This window comes from Mauremys mutica, chromosome 4 (genome assembly GCF_020497125.1).
Source record: "Mauremys mutica isolate MM-2020 ecotype Southern chromosome 4, ASM2049712v1, whole genome shotgun sequence".
NCBI classification, from domain to species: Eukaryota; Metazoa; Chordata; order Testudines; family Geoemydidae; genus Mauremys; species Mauremys mutica.
Genome location: NC_059075.1, coordinates 61,146,440 through 61,166,745, shown reverse-complemented (window position 1 = coordinate 61,166,745; position 20,306 = coordinate 61,146,440). Strand labels below are relative to the sequence as shown.

General features: G+C 43.1%; 1 protein-coding gene across 1 annotated transcript in view; it reads left to right on the top strand.

The window, feature by feature from the left end:
* Positions 1 to 20,306, top strand: part of INO80 (INO80 complex ATPase subunit) — a 125,102-nt gene that overhangs the window by 75,493 nt on the left and 29,303 nt on the right. The window contains exons 26-27 of the mRNA XM_045015832.1: positions 5,551 to 5,776; positions 15,679 to 15,806. Of these exons, the coding sequence (XP_044871767.1) occupies positions 5,551 to 5,776; positions 15,679 to 15,806 (354 nt within the window). The remainder of the gene's footprint in view (positions 1 to 5,550; positions 5,777 to 15,678; positions 15,807 to 20,306) is intronic.

The following is a 20,306-nucleotide window of genomic DNA, read 5'->3' as shown; positions in this document are numbered from 1 at the left end:
ACAACGATGCTCAGCAGATTATGGGTTTTCAAATGATACCTCACAAGGCACATTTTGTACAAAATACATCATAACCATATAAAAGTGGTGAACATGGGGTACAGGGTGTCATATGAGGTACAGGCTATCACAATAATACTGCATGAAATCCATTTTTACTCTGTAAATTATTCTTTTTATTGTGGCACTCTAGAGATGCAGTTATCTATTTATTAATTCCCAACCATGCATGCATACCCTTTTCATAAGGAGTTTTTGGCACATTGTTTTTTAATAAGAAGTGAACCCCTGAATCCTGCTTCTTCCGGTTACCAGGGTAAAAGTGCAGTTTTTGAGAAACAGCATAAAGTGAGAAAAGCATGTGGCATGCGCTAACTACACCATGCTAGACTCCATAGCACACCATGCTAGACTCCATAGCACAGATACGGTGATGATGGATAAGAATGAGGTCGCTCTGCCAGGGCCTGATCTAGCAAGCTGCTGTAGTTACACTACAGTCAAAGGGAGTTGTGGGTGCTCTGCACCAAGTAGGAGCACTTACAGGAGGATTGGCCCCTTAGACTTTTTGTCTTTTTCAAACTATGTAATTCATCATCCTCGGCTTCACCTGCGCGCCCCTCCCCCCACCCAAAAAAGGGGGCGGGGCAAGATGAACATGGAGAATAAGAAACAGGCTGAATGAGAAGAAACTCCAAATCTACGGGAAATGACTCGCGTGGCATACTTATCTTTTATTCCCTTTATTTTATGGTCCCAATAAAATGTAAAAAGCTTTCACTCTCTTGCTAGCAATAACTGTGTTTATGGATATGAAACGCCTTCATAGGTTATCACATGTAGCTCCAGAAGTCCAGTCAACCACCTGCTCTCAAAAAAAAGAACCCTCCTCTAAATGAACTGGAAGGTTGGCTGCAGAGGAGCCACAAGTGAGGACATCTGCTTCCAATTAGCCTGCACTCCCAAGCCTGATGTCTACTGTTTACTTTGAATCAATAGCAGGCCAATAAATCCCTATCGCTGATGGAGAAGCAATAATGGTAATAATCATAGAGAAGCAGACTGGGAGCAGAAGACTCTTATCACCAAGCCACCCAAATGTTCCATTCCTAATCTGTGTTTGTGGTGTTGCTGGATTTATCAGTGGGCTTGACTGAAGCTGGATGTGTGTGTGTAATTATACATTGGCATCTGTGGAAAGGAAGATGGCAGATAGCTGTTTGCACTCATCGCCTGTTTGCTTCTCCTTGGCACCTTCTGGAATGAGCTCATCTGCTCTGATTGTGAGGCCAAGAATCTGACTAGGCCTTGCAGAAGGGGGATATCCTTCCAGGTCCTAAGATCACATTGTTCAAGAACGGACAGTCAGCTGAAAATAGATGTGAATGAAACCCTGATCTCCCTAGAATTACGTATGTCAACTCTGCAGCATAGGGGCTCTTCACTGACCTCCATAAATAAGTTGTCATCTATGAAGGTGTGTGTGTATTTTCTGTACTGCAGGTCAGTGTGAGTGGAGCATGGTTAAAAGCTCAGTTCAGGAACTGATATGCTGATCCAGTATTGGGCAGGTGGGGGAAAATAGTGTCTGCAGTTTATTTTGTCATAAGTCTTGTAAATGGGGAAATTGTCCGGTCTTGGTTTGGCTTGGCTACTACATAGAAAGAATTAAGTGGAGACAGGGCTTTGCTTTCCTGGGAAGTGAAGATTTAAGAGTTTCACGCTTGTTATAAACTGTTGGCAAGAATGTACAAGTCTTTAAACAGTAGAATAAGCCCAAATGCTTCCAGAAAGAATGTCCTGTTGTTAGTGCTGAGCTATGATGGGGTGTGGGAAGTTAATGGAGCGAGAGACAGGGATGGGATTGTGAGTAGATGATTGTTGCCGTTGTGACAGAGTATAATTTGTATGCATTTGTAAACAGTTATACTGAATCAGAGAGAGGTCTGAAACATGAAGGTGATTTGAAGGATACATGTGTGTCTCATGTTCTTACTTTCAGTGGAGGCTCATGAAATCAGTCCAGAGCATTATGTATTGTTCACTTCAGTTTGAGTTTGATAAACTCCTGTATGGATTCCAGCTATCACAATGATAGGTGATTTAAAAATCCTACAACATATTCAGGGTTAATTTTGCATGAAAATAGAGAAAGTATTCCTTAAACTAGCACTGATTTTTATACTGTATAACTGTTGAGTTACAGAGGATACTCTATTTTGAGGTAATGTACATATAACTTCTTACTGATCTAATCCATGATTGCTGCACTAATACAATTTGATAGCATGCACTAATAAACATGAGAATTTGGAGTCAGGGACTAACTGCCTTTCATTACATATAACACCACAAGAACAAACCTGACAGTGAGGGAGAGGTATGTGCGCACACGGACAAATAATACTAATGGAAAAGCTTCATATTTCTTTTCTTTCCCTTCCTTTTACAGGTTCCTCAACATTTTGTATGATTTTTTTTTTCTTGAAGGACATGTAGATGTTTTTGGATGGTGTCTTATAAGTGTGTGTGTGTGTGTGTGTATCTGGAGCTGTCGTGACTAAATCAGATTACCCCAATTATGGCCTAAGATGATATTAACCTTTACATGTGCACACTTCCTGTTAAGGTGAAGGTTCTTTCCTGTTAATATAGAGAGTGCTTTCAGACACCTCAGGCATGTAGAGTTCCATTGGCATTTTCTTCTAATAGCTCTTCCTTTAGGGTCAGATATGACCCAAGTGCAGCCCTCAGTTACTCTCATTTTTTCCATACAGAGGTGTAGCCTGAGGAAATTAGGGTTCCTGGCACACAACTTTCCATCTTGAGTTCAACAGCCATAATGAATTGCATACTAGGGCCTACAAGTCTACACAGGTCACACTTCTTTATTAAATATGAAAGTGGCTACAGACTGCTCCATTTTGAGTAAAGTGCTGGCCTTTCAAGTGCCTTCCAAATAGTAAAAGGTAAAGAGTTTGGGCATCATTGCTGTAGGGAATATTCTTCTCTGTTCCAACTCGTGTTTGTTCAGTGTAGAAATACGAACTTCAACTTGAGAGTAAACAATGTCCTTTACAAAGGGAAAAGATAGGCCCCTGGGTACATTTTCGCCACAATTGGTGTGGGGTCAGTGTTCAGGCAGAGGAGTCTGAAATTCATTCACCATGAGAAACCTTTCTGCCTTGCACTAAATACAGCCTCTTGCTTTGACTGCAGATGGCAGTGTAGTGTAGCAAATCCTCTTAGAATCAGTGCTAAGCGCTCAACCTTGCCTTTTGGTTCTGATTAAATTTATTTTTTCATAATGATGGTATTCTGAGTCCTCAGTGAATTAACTGTTCTGGTATTCCTTACTGACTTCAAGTTGGTCTAAAGTGAAATCCTGACATCCTGTTCCACTTTCCCAAATCCCTATTTCTTTGCTCTTGGAAGAGCTGCAGCTGTGGTGTACCTCTATTGGCACTATGGAAACAAGTACGCTCAAAGCCATTTTTAGTCTGTGAATAAGCCAGACCTTGTGTATGTTGAAATACACAAATTGCTGCACTATTTGTTTTTCTGTTTGAATTTGTACCATAATTGTGTGCCAGAATCTAAGCATTCATTTTAAAAAGAAATAAGCCTCTAGTCCTTAGAAAACCTTCCATTCAGGAAACGAGATTTTATCGATTTTAAGGAAAAGATGGGTAAAGATTAGTCACAGTCTTTTCCCTAGTGTAGATGCAGGCTCTCATTCCTTTTACCTTGATTTAACTGGTCAGGATCTACCCTAACTGCTGGAAATTGTGGCAAAGAATTCCTAGTTTTTATACACCTGCATAAATAACATCAATTTTCTACATCCTACTTCTGGTATATAGCATTGTGTCCTCTAAAGTGATGACATACTTGTTTCCTGGATTAGAGAAGAAAACTACAAACACACCATTATCAATAAATAACTTTTCTCTCGTCTTAGGGAATTAATTTCATAATATGCACTGAAATGTTGAAATTTAGCTTTCATTATTTTGACGCTGTTGAGGTAATGAATTCAAAGCATCTTTCCAGGTCTCTCAAAAGCATGTCAAAACTTCCTTTATCTTCTTTATAGGAAATGGAATATAAAGAGCTTTTGCAGAGTCTTTCCCCCCAGAATGCTTGGCCCAGAGCAGACTTACACTTAGAAAGGAGAAGAGGAAGTTGGCAGTGTACCCCTTCTTGTAAAATACTGCATGTTAAATGGTGGTTTGGTGCTTTAATTTTAGGATTGTAAAAGAAAGTGATGCATTTGCTCCATCTGCTTTGGATTTTATGCGCTAACAAACTGTTAGTGAGAGGTCTGTAGAGCATCCTAACAGAGCAGTTATATGTGTGTGATGTGTCAGACTTTTTCCATGATTCCTTCTGTTTTCATCACTTTCGTGAAATGGGGAGAGAAAAGGAAACTATCAGATGGAAGCAGAACCCTGTTTTTCAACTGTCCTAGGTAAAAATGGATGAGAACATCTGGGATTACATGGCACAGCACTCCATGTCTTTCCCATTGCTTCTTGCATCCATCTTAACTCCGTGCTCTTCATTAGGCAGCTGTTAAAATGTGTTGATTCTGAGTAGTTATCTGCTGCACAGGATGGCACTTCAGAGTTGCCTGCTAGCCTGGTGAGGAGAGATAAGAGAATACTATAGATCGATTCAAAAGGCAGCCTTGTCTACTGGAGCAGACACTTTATCAAGGGATTTTCAGCCATCTGAACACAGCTATTTGGCTAACCAGTCCCTTCTACTCTCTATCCAGATAGTAGCAAAGATTAAAATGATGGAGATGGTCCAAGATAGCTAGTTATGGTATAAAGCCTGGGTTCCTGTGTTGGCAAAAGACTATTCTGTGTAGCTGGAGAGAGCATACTGAAAGCAGGCAGTGGGGAAAGGGATGCACAGAATGACTAGCTAAAAAACTTAAGATAAACCTCCCTATTCATCCTAGATACAAATAATAATACAAGATTTCAGTATGACCCATCGTTGCCAAGTGCTGCCTCTGAAAGACTACCAAACTGTGTCTTCTTTCCCCCCCCTTTTACATTTTTCTTTCCTGATTTCCACATCTTCAGTATTTCAGCTATATGTAGGTCACTGCTGAAATGCAGTAGCCCTCTAGGGTAGGGGAGAAGTTGAGGGAGTTGTGCAAATCTGGACTCTGACACGTAACTACTAGACAGTGAAGAATTCAAACCAAACATAGATGAAATGAGCTATACAGTGACAGTGCACATTATTTGATCTTAGTTTTGCCCTCCATCTTGCAACAGTTGGCACTAAGTATAAGTCAAAGTACAGATTATCAGAAAGGACAATAATTCATGCCTGCGCATTGACTGGGCACTTTTTTTGCATCTCTCATTATTTTAAATCAGTTTAAGATGGTATTACTATTTGTATTTTAACATAATGACTTTGCTTTTAAATCTTGTCCCTCTGGAAACTAATTTAACTGAAGACTTTTTTTGTGAGAAGAGGGAAAATATGAGTATATGTATTCATTATTTTACTTTTGTTTACTCATAGGTAATAGCAGTGCCTCTGGATTTCTACTGCAATGATAAAAGTGCAGAGTATGAACATAGGGCATTTAAGGAAGGAGGAAGTCTTGAAGCAAAGCAGTGTATATTGAATGGGGCACCTGAACTAGCAGCTGATTACCTGAAACGATGTTCCCAGTTCTTCCCAGAGTATCCGGGAGGGTTGTTGGGGGTCAGGCCTCAGAATGGCTGGTCTTTCATCAGGATACCAGGTGAGTTTCTAATTCCTTTCTAAATTTCTATAGTGGAATAGATTAATGGGACTAGGAAAGTAAGGTCATCTGTTCTTTTCCTTTGAGTGAAAAAGTATCTCTTTAAATTCTGATTTCTACTCATACATTGTCTGGAGCAAAGCAGCCAGTGGGGGCAGAACTAGTTTAACACAACCTCTTCTGGTGCTTAACTCAACAGGGCCGGCCTTTGGGGTGGGCAGCCGGGCTGGCTGCCCAGGGCAGCCTGCCAAAGAGGGCAGCATGTGCTGGCCCAGCCCCTCTTGGCCAGCGGTCCCAGGACTGCTCCTCCTCCCTGCCCCTTCCTCCCCTTCCACTTGCTCCTGGCAGCCAGCTGGCAGCCAGCGGAGGGCTCCTACCAGTGACGGGCGGAGAGGAGCCCTGCTCCGGCCCCACCTCCTCCCCTGAGAGGCTTGTACCACTTGGTGGAGCAAGCGGGGGGGAGGGAGGCGGCAGGCCTGGGGGTTTCTGGCTGCCATGCACCTCGAACAGTTGGACTCCCCAGTGGCGTGGCCCCTGCCTCCTCCCTGGGCCCCTGCCGGGCCTGGGGCAGCACTGGTGGGAGGGTGCTATGCATGCGGCTCGCCCCTGTGCTGCCCCGCCCCCACCATTATTCGAATGTGGAGGCTGGGGAGTGTGGGGGTCCCGGACCATGCTGGGCAGTAGGCAGCATCAGCCACCCAGTGGATGGACACCCCAACCAGTGGGTGCTCCTTGCTCCAGGTAAGCCCCCTTGGCTTGGGCCCCGCGGAACAACTAGAGTCCCTTTGCCCCCTGCCCCTCACCAGCATCCCTGGGGGAGACAGACCTCCCCCAGTTCCTCCTGCCCCATCCCCCCACCAGCATCCCTGGAGGAGACCCAGTGTCCCCTTCCCCCATCTCCCCACCAGCGTCCCTGAGGGAGACCCAGTGTCCCCTACCCTTCACCAGCACCCCTGGGGGAGACAGACCTCCCCCAGTTCCCTCTGCCCCATCTCCCCACTAGTGCCCCTGGTCTAGGGAGGAATGTGGGTCAGATCCAGTTCAGTCTGGGGAGGGATGTGGGTCTGGTCCAATTTGGAGGGTTGGCCTGGTCTTTTGGGGGCACAGCTGATCCTGATCCTAGCCTTGGTGCCTCTCTGCCTGGGAGGAGGACTAGCAAGACTAGTATGAATAATGATACTGTAAATAAAATGTATTAAATTTTTTCATATTTTTTATTTTTAAAATGTTTTAAACAGTTTTTAAATTCGCCCCAACTTCATACAAAAATTTAATTCAAGCCTTGGTAGTTCATATGAGAAATGGGAAGGATGAGATAGTGTGATGGTTCTCTTTTAGTGGGAGCAGCACATGGCTGGTGTTTTGGCCAGCTTTGGCTTTTGTTAACTGTTTTTACTCTCTCACACACACAGTCTCCCTCACGCAGTCCTTCACACACACCCCCACACCAGGGCTCCCTGCATCCAGGTCACTTTCCCCACCTGGGCTGTGAGGCATTAGGAGCTGCTGCTCTCATGCCCTCTCCTTATGCAGCCCAGGCGGAGAAAGTGACCTGGATGTAGGGAGCCCAGATGTTGCTCCTTGCTCCCCCCCTCACAGCCCTCTAGGAGTGTGTGGGGCAGAGGAGCAGCAGTCCAAGGGGGAGCGAGCAGCAATGCCAGCTGCTTCGTGCATCCAGGTCAGTTTCCCCAGGAGGGGGATGCAGGAGCTAGGAGCGAAGGGGGTGCAGGAATTAGGGGTGCAGGAGGGGCAGCAGGCCTGTAGGGCAAAGGAAGGGAGGGGAGCCTGAGGAGCCCGGGGGGGGCACCACACCCATGGGGGCTAGAGGAACCAAAATGCAAGTTCGTCCAGGGTGCCATTTTCCTGTAAGCCAGCCCTGTAACTCAACCAGCGTTTTAGGCTATAAAGAGATGTTTTTGATTGCTAGCCAACAATACTAGGGCTTTGTTTTTTGTCTGTCCCTTGTCCTCCTGCTGGGCACATATTCAAAAATACTTTTTCGATCACTGCTCCAGAAAGAAGACTCTCTAGAGATTGGTAGATAGATGCTCATTTCACAAGTGCCTCTTGTGAGCAAGTCCACTGAGACACTGTGGTATTGGCCTAGGAGGTCTGTTTGTCAGTCCTCTGAACTAGAGGATAAACATTACTCTTGCAGCAGTCTGCAAAGAAAAGGCAAGATGTGGGGAACTGAATAGAGGATGAAATGGCCTGAGAGGCAAAGGCGGGCGGGGGGGAATGGGATGATTCACTGCATTTGGACTAGAAAAATCTGTGTTTGCAACATGGCGGATTCACTTAAATTCTGGGGCCGGGGAAGAAAAAGATATCACTGCAATAATAAAGCAATCTCAGCCTTCATTTTGATCCTCTTGATTAGCCCATAATTCTGAGCATAGGTAACTAGCTCCCAGTTTGATTTACTGGTACTACAGTGACATTCAGTAGCTGGAAATACTGTTACTTTGCAGAATGATGGACCTGAACCGTGGCCTGCATGAAGCACTAGAGATTTGAGAGATAAGCAAGAGGAAAAACAGCTCATGCTGCCAGAATGCTAGCTTGTTCCCAAGACCCTTTTGGGTCAAGGATCTTTGGAGGGGGATATGAGCTGGGTAAAAGGAAAATGGTTTTTGCTTGCTGCTTTCTGGTTTACTAAGATTTCTCATAAGGGAATTGAAGACAGGTTATCAGAGGGGTATGTGTATGTGTGTGTGCGTGCGCGCGCACACACACTCTCACTCACTACTTAGTGGGGCTAATATACCTGCTGAGAGAGTTTCAGATTAGTCTGATTTATACCATGTAGTGAACTCTTATGCTGTTTGGTCTCCAGCAATTATACAAAATCAAAAGGTTAATTACTGCAGCTAAACGAAAATGGGAGAGATAAAAGTGTTGGGGTAAAGTAGGTGAGAAGGCATGAAAGGAGAGGTGCACGAGTATAAGAAAGTTTTGTGGCTGAGGTGGACCCCAAAAGGTGAGGATGTGTTCTGAAAAAGTCTCGACATCTCATTCTGCCACTTCCAAAAGCTTATAAAAGAAAAAAGTTGGGATTAAATATTGTTTGAATAACAATATACAAGAATCTTGTGGGTGTGCACTCATTGTAAATAACCATATGTTGATTGATGCAGGTGCAAGGTTAAGCATATGGGTGTCAGGGAGAGAGAGAAGCAAAGGTAAGCAGGTGGGTAGTGGAGGAAGTGTATGCTGAAACTGCGTTAAGCAAGTGGATGTTGGTTAAGTGAGAAATAGAGTAGGTTTACGTTTGAGTGCTGAGAAGGGACATAGATGCAGGGACAGGGGAGCAGTGTGTATGTATTGGTGCAGGTATGATCCAAGTCATTATGGAAAGTGAATAATGAAGCGCCAAAGAAGCAGTTTGATGCAAGGATAAAGCCCAGTGAATGTAAAATTGAACTGTGAGTGCAAAGCTTTAAAATAAGTAGGTACTGAAGCCGCTTCTCTCTCTCTTAACCCTGTCCCCATCTCTCTCTGACTGAATTCCCACTACCCTGGCAGCAGACATAGTTGTGATCACTGTGGGAATCTCTTGAGGCTTTTCCTGTTCTTTCAAAGAAAAATGGTCCTGGATTAAATGGCAGGAAGCGTCTGAGTTCTTTTAGCATCGATAAAAAGCACTGGCCTCACTGGCTGTTTACTGTGAGAGTCAGCTAGCTCCTTATTGACCCCATTGTGCTCTGCAGACTGCCTGGGGGGGAGGGTCACTGGAACCCAGACTCGTTATCTCTTTCCTCCTATATTTTTATATATCCAGAGGGGCATTTTCTAATTCCCCAGGGGTCCATGTGTCCGGCCACAGTCATCAGCCAGAACTCTCTCTGAGGTTTTTCTGAGTCATAATCATTAGTGACTATCTGTTTTCCACAGGCAGTAGTATCTATAGCACCCCCTCTCAGCCAGCTTAAGTCCATCCCCTGCCTGGCTGGTTGGTAGTCTTTTATTCTGTTGACTGAAGAGGCACCATTAGGTCCGCAGCCCCTTTCCTGCTGATGTTGATTATAGGACTGACTGCTTTTCCTCCTCTACTTTATGTAGTAATAAAGAATTTGTTGTTGGGCACAGTGCAATCTGTAAGTCATAGGACTGGTTGAATTTGTTTAATGAAAAATAAAATTTCAATGACGACATTTTGTGCTGGAAAAAAATGACTTTAGTTGACATTTTCTGATAAAATTTGAAAATAAAAATTTTTACAGTTTCAAATTTTGAATTTTTTTATTTTATTTTTTTCAAAATTTTAGAGAAATTCCACTCACTTTTTAAAAAACTTTTTTTCCACAGGGGATAAGAGGGAATGGAGAGGAAAAGTAAAAACAGTGGGAGAAAGTGGGTAGGGAGAGAAAATCCTTTTTACTAGAAAAAAGTTAACTACTCAATGTTGCTTTCTATTGAGGATAAATAGAGGTGGAGAGGGTATGTAAGGGTAAGCCCAATCATGGCTTTGCAGAAGCGGTCTGTGATGCTTCTTGAACACTAGGTGGCAGTCTTTGAACATACAGAAAATTTTGGGTTTTGAATACTCGGTATTGTCATGATAGGACACGGCAACACAAAATTAAAACAAACCAATTTTCTCTTCCAGATATAAAAATATTCCCTTTGATACTTTTTTCTTGCTTTCCTGTTGGTTGTATTCCTTGAGGGATGTCTGCCTAAATTCTCAGTAGTTTAGTTTGTTCTGTATGCCAAGAGATTGAGCAAAGATCGGGATCAACATATTATTTTTGTACTTCTGACTGTTGACAGTGTGACTTCCTTCTCACCTGACTTAGTCAAGGGTTACCTGCTGATAAGTTGTCCTTCACTCCCAGTATGCATCCAGTTGTTTGTAATTGTTTAAAACATAGTAAACCATTAAAGGGAGATGGTTGGAGCCAGTGATGAGGCATCTAATGTTTCCAGTTACCAAAACTTAATCTTCTATTCACACTTGTTAAGAGATTGCAAAAGAAAAGCAATAGTATTTTGCCTTTTGAACCATGCCAAACGTTCTACCTAAGCACTACAATGGAATCCTTTAGTTGGGTTGCTTGTCTCAGCATAATTTCTTTTGGCAATCTGACTGGACAGATTTTACATTTGAACAACCACTGCTTGTTATTTCACTTCTTCCTCTCATACTCATCCCACTTATAGTTAACAACCACATCAGCTTTTTATCATGTCTAGCATCTTAGTGTTTCATAACTAATGACGCTAAATAATTTAATTCATCCTGCAGTGGAAAGCTAGCAACTGGAAGAACAGCAGCATTAAATGGGTCTTCATTTAAAAGTAAATTTATACCTTTTTTTTTTTTTAAAGATCCCAAATGTGTCAACTTAAACCAAATGGCTCTTAAAGCATTTAATCTGTCACTTACCTGCCAAAGCCTGAGTTCAGGGTTCTGTTTTTCTTAAGAGTTGATGAAATTCCTAACATCATTAAGGTGGCTGTGCTCTGTTTTAGAGGTAACTAATGCCATCATTTGCACCTGGAAAACATCTGAGGGCTTAAATTCAGGTATTGAACTGTGTATCTTCTTCTAGTGCTGGCCCCTATGTATATTTCACTGCGGGTGCACATGCGCTTCATGCGCCTGGAGTCAGAGAATTCTTACAAGCAATGTCGGTTGGTCTACACATGTGCCCTTGCTCTCCTCACGCCTCAAACTAAAGGTATAAAGGGCAGAGAAGATCAACCACCTCTCCAGTTCCTTCTTACCACTATGTGTCATGAGTCAGAATCTCCAATGTTCAGAACGGTTACTTCATTGTTATTCTTCGATCTGTAAATATTTTATATTTTGCCTTTACTGTATTTTTTGCTTAGTTTTTAATACAGTAAAAGCTGTTTTATCTAGCATGTTGGGGGAATAGGGGATGCTGGTTAACTAAGAAGGAGGGAGTTTGGGTGTGGGAGCGGGTGCAGGGTTGAGGTGTGTGGGAGAGGTGGTGGAATGTGGGCTTTGGGAAGGAGTTCGGGTGCGGGAGGGGAATTGAGGTACAGGAGGGAGTACAGGCGGGTGCCGGATCCAGGGGCGCTCACCTTGGGTGGCTCCCCACAAGTGGTGACCTGTCCCTGCTCCTAGGTGGAGGTGTGGTAGGCAGGTCTCTGTGCTGTCTCCGCCCACAGGCACCGCTCCGCAGCTCCCATTGACCGTGGTTCCCAAGCAATGGGAGATACGGAGCTAGTGCTCGGGGCAGGGCAGGGGCAGCACTCAGAGCAGCCTGCTGCGCCTCCGCCTAAGAGCAGCTGGGACAGGTTGTGGCTTGCGCGGAGCCACCTGAGGTGAGCACCCCCTGGATCTGGCACCCCCATCGCGCCCCAGCTCCCTGCCCTGAGCCCCTCCCTCACCCAAACTCCCTCAGAGCCAGTGCTCCGCACCCCCTCCCGCGCTGCAATCCCCCACCAGCCCCGCGCTAACCTGACTATAAACTGGAATTTCAATGAAGATCAAAAATGCCGGTTTATAGAGCTTTTCGGTTGGTGAAGTGCCGGATAAAACAGCTTATACTGTAATTTTAACAAGTTAGATTCCCTGCCTGGGGGAGCACCCACCTCCACCTGCCCCAGGGAGGACAGAGACTTGTATCACACCAGAAGATGTTTTTCTCTTCCTGAGCCTCAATTTCTCCCATCATCGGGACCTTCTTTCACTAGGGAGATCTCTAAATGGATTTCTGGCTGTATCCTACTCCTCTATCAGCTGTCACATCTTCCTACCCTATACGGAGTAAAGGCTCATTCTACAAGAACACAAGTAACGTCAGTGCACTGCTTCAGGAAGTATCTCTAATTCGCATTTACAAAGCAACTACATGGAGTTCCATCCACGCATTCACAAGACATGATGCTCTAGTACAGGACTCCTCTGTTGACACATCCTTTGGTACAGCAATCATTCAGATGGCTGTGCCACCTGCATTGTCGCACCTTCCTCCTACTTGAGTACCGCTTCTCAGTCACCCACTGTAGAATACACATTGGGACCAGCACTCAAAAAAGAAGTTACTTACCTTATAATATCTGGATGTTCTTTGAGATTTGTGATCCCTATCTATATTGCACTACCCGCCCTCCTTCACCTCTGCTTCAGATCATTCTTGGATTTGCGGTAGAGAAGGAACTGGAGAGGTGGTTGCTCTGCTCCATCCTTTATACCCTCAGTTTGAGGCATGTGGACCTATGCCTGGACCAATAGACACTGCTTGCAAGAATTCTCTGACTTGGCATATGCACGCAGCGGAATACAGCTAGGGACCATGCATCTCAAAGAACCTCCAGTTACTAAAAGGTAAGTAACCTGGTCTTCTTGGTGACTACATCTCTAGATTCTGTAGTTGGAGGAATCCAGAGAGAAGGTTTGAAATCATTGAAGCAGTGAACCAAGGCTACGTCTACACTACCCGCCGTATCGGCGGGTAGCGATCGATTTTTCAGGGATCGATATATCGCGTCTCATCTAGACGCGATATATCGATCCCCGAACGCGCTTCTATCGATTCCGGAACTCCACCACCGCGAACGGCGGTGACGGCGTCGATATGGAGAGCCCCGGAGATCGATCCCGCGCCGTGAGGACGGGTAAGTTATCGATATAAGATACTTCGACTTCAGCTATGTTATTCACGTAGCTGAAGTTGCGTATCTTATATCGATTTTTCCCCTTAGTGTAGACCAGCCCCTAGTTTAGCATGTTTAAGTCCTGGCAATGCAAGCACGTTTCCATTAAATGACCTCCATGAACATAAGGGAGGAAGAGACTGATTGTTGATTGTGCACATAGAGAGACCAGCAAAAAAAGAGCATTACGAGAATCTAAACAGGACAAAACAAAGGTGTCTGTGTCAGTAAGAGAGAAGTGTAAAGACAGTGTCGCTAATGTGGTAGAAATAAGCCCAGAAGGTAATAGGTAATAATTGGAGATATACCAATCTCCTAGAGCTGGAAGGGACCTTGAAAGGTCATCGAGTCCAGCCCCCTGCTTTCATTAGCAGGACCAATTTTTGCCCCAGATTCCTAAGTGGCCCCCCTCAAGGATTGAACTCACAACCCTGGGTTTAGCAGGCCAATGATCAAACCACTGAGCTATCCCTCCCCCATTTAGATGTCAAACTAAATGACCATAAAGGAGGCATTATGGTCATTTAGTTTGACATCCTGCATAACACGGCATAGAATTTAGCCCAGTAATTCCTGCATCAAGCTTTTAACTCAGTCTGTGATAGAATACATCTTTTAGAAAGACCTTCAGTCTTGATTTTAAAGACTCCAAGACATCCCTTGATAAATTGTTCCATTGATTAATTACTCACTGTTACAAATTTATTTTCTAGTCTGAATTTGTCAAGCTGTAGCTTTCCACTCCCTGGATCTTATGCTTTTGTCTGCTTGATTAAAGGGCCCTCCACTGTTAGAAATGTTCTCCCCACATATAGGTATTTATAGATGACTAAATCACCTCTTAGATGTCTCCTGGATAAACAAATAAATTAAACTTCTAACATCTCTCACCGTAAGGCAGGTTTTCCAGCTCACTCGGTATAATTGACCTGTCCTTATTACTTACCACTAATAATTTTGTGCTAACTGTAGACTTTGTCATAAATGATTTTATATCTTCTTCCACATCATATTATTAATAAACATATTGAATAACATTGGACCAAGAACAGATCTTTGCAGGACTCTACTAGAAACATTCCTCTTGGATAAGTCCTCATTTTTTATTATTTATTTATTTATTTATTTTATTTTAGATCGAGCACTTAACCAGTTTCTAATCAATTTCATATTTTCTACAGTGATTTTTTTTATAGTACTATTTTTAATCTGAATGCTGTGCTGTACTAAGTTAAATGCCTTACAGATATCTGTTATGTTAGCACATCACTTCTGGGTTAATCGATATGTTGACAAGTCTGAGAGGGGAAAAAAAAAAGGGGGTGGGGGGTGGGTAGGAGGGTACCTGCTAGATAATAGGAAAATATATGCTCAGAATCTCAGGACTCTGCTACAACATGAACTATCTGCGGTTATCACATTCCATCCTGATTATAAGCCTAGGATTCAGGCATCAAAAGGGTAAAGTTATCTGTAATCTTTCCAGCTGAGAATTTTTGGAGGAAATTTCTCCACCACCACTGTTTCCCTCCTCCTGTCTCCTTTTCAGTGGTAGTACATTGCTTATGCATGGAATCTGCAAACAGAAACTCCTTCCTGCCCAAACTGCTGCTGCAGTGCTGAAGAAGAGAGGCTATGAAAAACTATATTTAAAGTGTCTTAAAGCTTGTCTGCTGGAAACTGCTCTTAAAAACAAAAAAAATAGAATTGAGGGGGGAATCCAGGCAGTGTGTGAAGGATGTTTTGTTTCACAATAAACCAAATTGTTTCTGTGTACTAGTAATATTGCTGGTCTTGTGCATGCATCACTAATATGAATAACCAAACGTCAGAGGATGGTAATAGCAGATGTCCAAAAGACAGAACTTTGATGTCTGTGTGGGATAACATGAAGAGATTGCTTATAATTCTAGTGTGGACATAATCCCCGGTGATACAAAGGGAGAGGCCTTGACAGTGGGATGTGGCTATCTAAATGAGGATCAAGTCTTATTTGTTTGGACATGATTCCCAGGTTGGGAAGGGATGTAAATATTACTGAGTGGGAGCGCTTATATGCCAGTTCCAGCCCAAACCAGCAAAAGTTACTATAAACAATGAGGTTAGACATGCTGGCCCGAAGGGAGCTTGCAGCTCCCCCAGTCCCAGTCACTTTACAAAATGATACTGCAGTGAAACACTACAGAGCTTCAGAAATAAATCCTTTATAGAAGCTTGTTAACATGCAGCTGTTTCAGCTTTTTACTCATTTCTCACCCTCTCCTTCTCAGACAAAGAGAGCCTGATCACGGACAGTGGGAAGCTTTATGCTCTTGACCTTCTGTTGACACGGCTGAAATCTCAAGGACACAGAGTTCTTATCTACTCTCAGATGACACGGATGATTGACTTGCTAGAGGTAGGTGGTGGATTCTGAAGATAATGATTTGAAATCTAGCTCTTTTGATACAATAATTGTAATTTGGATCAGGCAAATATGGCATACAGTTATTATAGGGATGCCCAGGAAACACATTCTCATACAGAAGTTTAATGGACATTAATGATGAGTGTAGATGAGGTATGAAAGGGGGAAGATAATGGCCAGGGATGAAGTTGGTATTCGTTGCTGAAATATCTTCAGTCTCTGCCTCAGAAGTGACATTTTCATTGGATTAGTTTCTTGGGTAGATGAGAAGAGTCTGTCTTAGAGGAGGTATGGGTGAGAACCAGGATCATAAACCAGGTGGCCTATTGGTAGAGCTCTTAACTGCTGTGTGGGAAATGAGTTCACGTCTCGATACCCTGTCTCTGTGGCTGCAAGATATGAGAGTCCTGCCAAAACAGCACATGCATCCCCCGGAAGAAGGGATGCATTGTGTCAATCCATGCCAGCCCCTCCCTTTCAATGAAGGATCAGCATTAATAGCTTTGTGATTTTGCAGTCCTCTCCCACTGGAAAGATAGTGGCCATGATGCATGCTAGGTATGAAATGGCTTTGAGGTTTCAGAAGACCACTGGAGTGTGTGTGTGGCTGAGGATGAATTTTTTAGACTGAGTAGTGTGGCTGGCAAATACGAAAAACATATGAGGTAGTGCAATTTCAGTACTGCTGGAACATCAGGGTCCTGTGATCATTCAGGTAGCCTCCCATAAGTGCAGGTGGTGGTTATTAAATAACATTTTATATGCTACAGTATCTCTGCCATGTAGTCAAGACAACCAGGAAAGTATTTTCAGGACTTAAAAAAGTGCAAAGGCTGAATCAACATGGGGTATAGATCACAAATTTGGAGTCTACTAGGAGTACAGCTGACAGGAGGCTTGGTAGCCATCTGCATGCTTAGTTGTATTTCTACTGCTATGAGAAGATCACACTTCCGAATGACAGGGATATAAGGCTGTCTTTCTGGATCTTGGCCAATTCCCCAGCCTGCTTCTCTTCTTGCAATACGGGACGTAGTTCAGTCTTGTCCCCAGGCATTAAAGGCTGTCCACACCCCAGATTGTACCTCAGAAGTCAAAGTGGCAGTTTAGTGCTCTCATCTTGTCTGTTAGCATTCTAGCTTTTAAATCTTGTTGTGGTGCACCAGTGAGCAAACTTTTCCCCCATGATATCTCCTCTCCCTCAGGGAACCAACATTTTCCAGGGCTCTGTTCCCCAAACAGGTCCACCTGTCAAGATCTCTTTCTTTGTCCTCTTCCCCTATCAGGGCAGAGATGCTTGTGCTGAGCAAACCAAAGGCCAACAAGTACTCCAATTGCAAGAAAATTCTCTCAGGAACTATGTCACTGCTGCTCCGAGCCCTTTGATCCTTGCTTTACCAAAGGAAGGGACTGGACTGCACATAGGGGTGTTTTCTTCTCCTGGTGGTAGCCAAGACTTCTCAACAAATATTTTTGTAAAATGTGGATCTATCCTCATTGATGCCGGGGAACAGCAAACCCAACACACCTCGCTAGAAAAGGTGTTCTCAAATGCAAGTCCCATAATTTCCCAGGTCTTTTCAAGCCACCTATAATATATATATGTGCCTATCTCATAGAACTGGAAGGGACCCCAAAGGGTCACTGAGTCCAGCCCCCTGCCTTCACTAGCAAGACCAAGTACTGATTTTGTCCCAGATCCCTAAGTGGCCCCCTCAAGGATTGAACTCACAACCCTGGGTTTAGCAGGCCAATGCTCAAACCACTAAACTATCCCCAGGGATATACATTCTACCTCAAGTGGGTAATTGAGTCACTTGTGCAGTAGTCTGGCCTACGGTCTGACTCTTCTTCTCAATAGGAGGCTCTTAGCTTTTCTGGCATCTACACCTGCATTGCTTCTCCAGTTGCGTACTGGAGCACTGAGGAACAGAGTCTTTGTTTGGAGAATAGAGGGCATTACTTGCCGCCTTAATCCAGAAGGGTGTGGAGGAAGTGTGTATGTGAAAGCTTAGTGTCGAGTTGATGGAGTGTTGTGAATCCACTATGCAAAAGCATTTAGGATGTGGGATGTATCAAAATGTACAAGTTAAGTTAGATACACCAAGGCTGATAGATGCACCAAATTTTTTGTTCTGAGTGCGCCTATGTGGTAACAGGAACATGCACATTTATTCTCTTTGCCCACCTTTGCCTGTCAGCTCTCTTCTCATTAGTGGACATAATAATGAAATAGGCAAGGTTTAATTTTCTGAAGACTTAGAAGTTGAATACTCATGTTTTTCACTATTTTGACCTCTTCCAATAACTTTGCAGATAGATAGAGAAGTGGGATGGCGTGTGAATGTGCAATTCATTGGACTATCATGTGCCCTCCCAACATGGGTGTGGATTTGTTAACAATCACTCATCAGAGAAGCTGATTATTTTTTCAGGGTTTCAGCCCACGCTTTAGGGAGCGGATATTTGTGGTTCAGAAAAACTATTGAAAAAACAAATAATGATGTAAAGATACATAAAACATTGGGCTTCTCAGCCTTGATTGTGTCTCTGTAAACATAAATTACAGTTAAATAGAGGGTTCTGCACTTCATATCAGTGTAGAAAAAGTCAAGTGCCCTTATTTAGTACAGTTTTGTAACAGTGGTGTCTTTGCTTCTAGTGAAAGAGAAAGCTTAATGAACTTACAGAAATACATTTTGGTTAAAGCAGGGGCTGAGAATCCATTGTGGATACTATTTCTAGTTCTACAACTGATTTGCTCTGTGACCATAGGCAAGTAACTTGTCTAGGCTTGTCTATAAGTTTAGATGACAGGGTGGTAAAAAATGTTTGACTTCTTTACACTACAGCTCTACCACCAGTGGAAAATTATGGATCCAGTTTTTCCTAAGGGTGTAGATGTACCCTTAGTGCTTTAATTCCCTATCTAAAAAGATGGAGAAAACACTTACTTACTGTGGTTAGATGTTTGGCTGTGGGTGTGTGTTCTCCCTGTGTGCTGCCCCAGCTCTGCACAGACAGCCAGCACATCAGACCTCGAGCGAACTGCCCAATAACCACAAGAGCCGATCAAGTACAAAGGTGCTAGGCCAGGTTTATTGTTGACAAAGCATGGCAATAGCACCTGGCAGACTCTGAGGTTACTAAGACATGTATGCCCGTGACAATGGATGCAGCTCAGTGAATGGCGGGACTTTCCATTCTTCCCTTGGCTGGACAAAAATACTCCCTCTGACATACATCTTTATTCCCTGATACAAACAAGTTAGTATTGCCTTTTTTCTGACATAGTTAGTTACTGCTCCCTGACATGGCTAGTTATCACCTTGTACATGTTGATTCGATCAAAACGTCTTTATTACGTACTGTTATCCTGACCTTATCTTTTAGGAGGGGTCAGTGTGTTCCTGTTATCCTTGGGGAATGTTTTTGTACCATCCTTATTATCAGGATGTTCTGGTACCACTTAATATTGGGGTGTGTTTGCGTGAGTATTCTGTGCTTAGCACTTCTGAAGAATGTGTATTTTTGCAATATTAGCCCTGTTCGTGCCAGATTCTGTGAGCAGGTCCTGCCTTATACTAGGCCTCTGATACAAGAGCTTATGTCTTCCTTCTAGACCTACCACATAGAGGGGTTGGAAGACTTATTTAATGTTTGCACAGCGCTTTGGAAATGTTAAATTGCTATATCTGCTGCTGCTTATTGTTGTTTGTTAAATGTTCAAAAAATGCTTGGATACTCTTGGATGAAAGGCACTACAGAAGTACAACATATTGTTAATAGTAGTAGTTTATTGCTGCTTCTCTGGTTCACTGAGTATTTCAAGATAATATTTTGGCAAAGGTATAAAATAAAATTAAAGAATACATCAGTCAAGAATATTTCAAGATGGGGAAACTATAATTAAATGCAAATACAGTATTCAACATACTTAAAAAGAAAAGAAAAAAGTATGTGTGTGGCAGGGGAAGGGGGAATAATAATGCAGATCTGATGATTCCTCCTGGCTCATATTTTTAATGTTCTGTTTATTTAAAAAACATAAAGCTAATTACAGGTAATATCCATAATAAGCAGTGGCTAAAGGAATTAAATGTTAATTCGACATGTAACCAGAGCAGATATAGCAATTATAGAAACTAATGAAATCTTAAAGAAAAAATAGCCTACCCCCAACCAAAGTTTTTGCCCCAAAAGAGAGAAATGCTGGAGACTCCATGAAGTCCTCTAAGGGACTTCACTATTACTATTGATTTTACATGGAAAGACTCAAATACTGCAGTGATAGATGGCAGTGTAAAACCTTAAGATAGATAAATAGTAATTATGTGAAGTGGTGCCACTAATTTAAAATGAATAACTCCCTGTGTAGACAATCCCTAAGTCCAATACCTAAGCACAATGGAGCACTACTTTAGCAGGCTAGTAGAACATCCTGTTGTATCTAGTTAGTGTAGATTTTATTATAAACTGAGTTCCCTGATT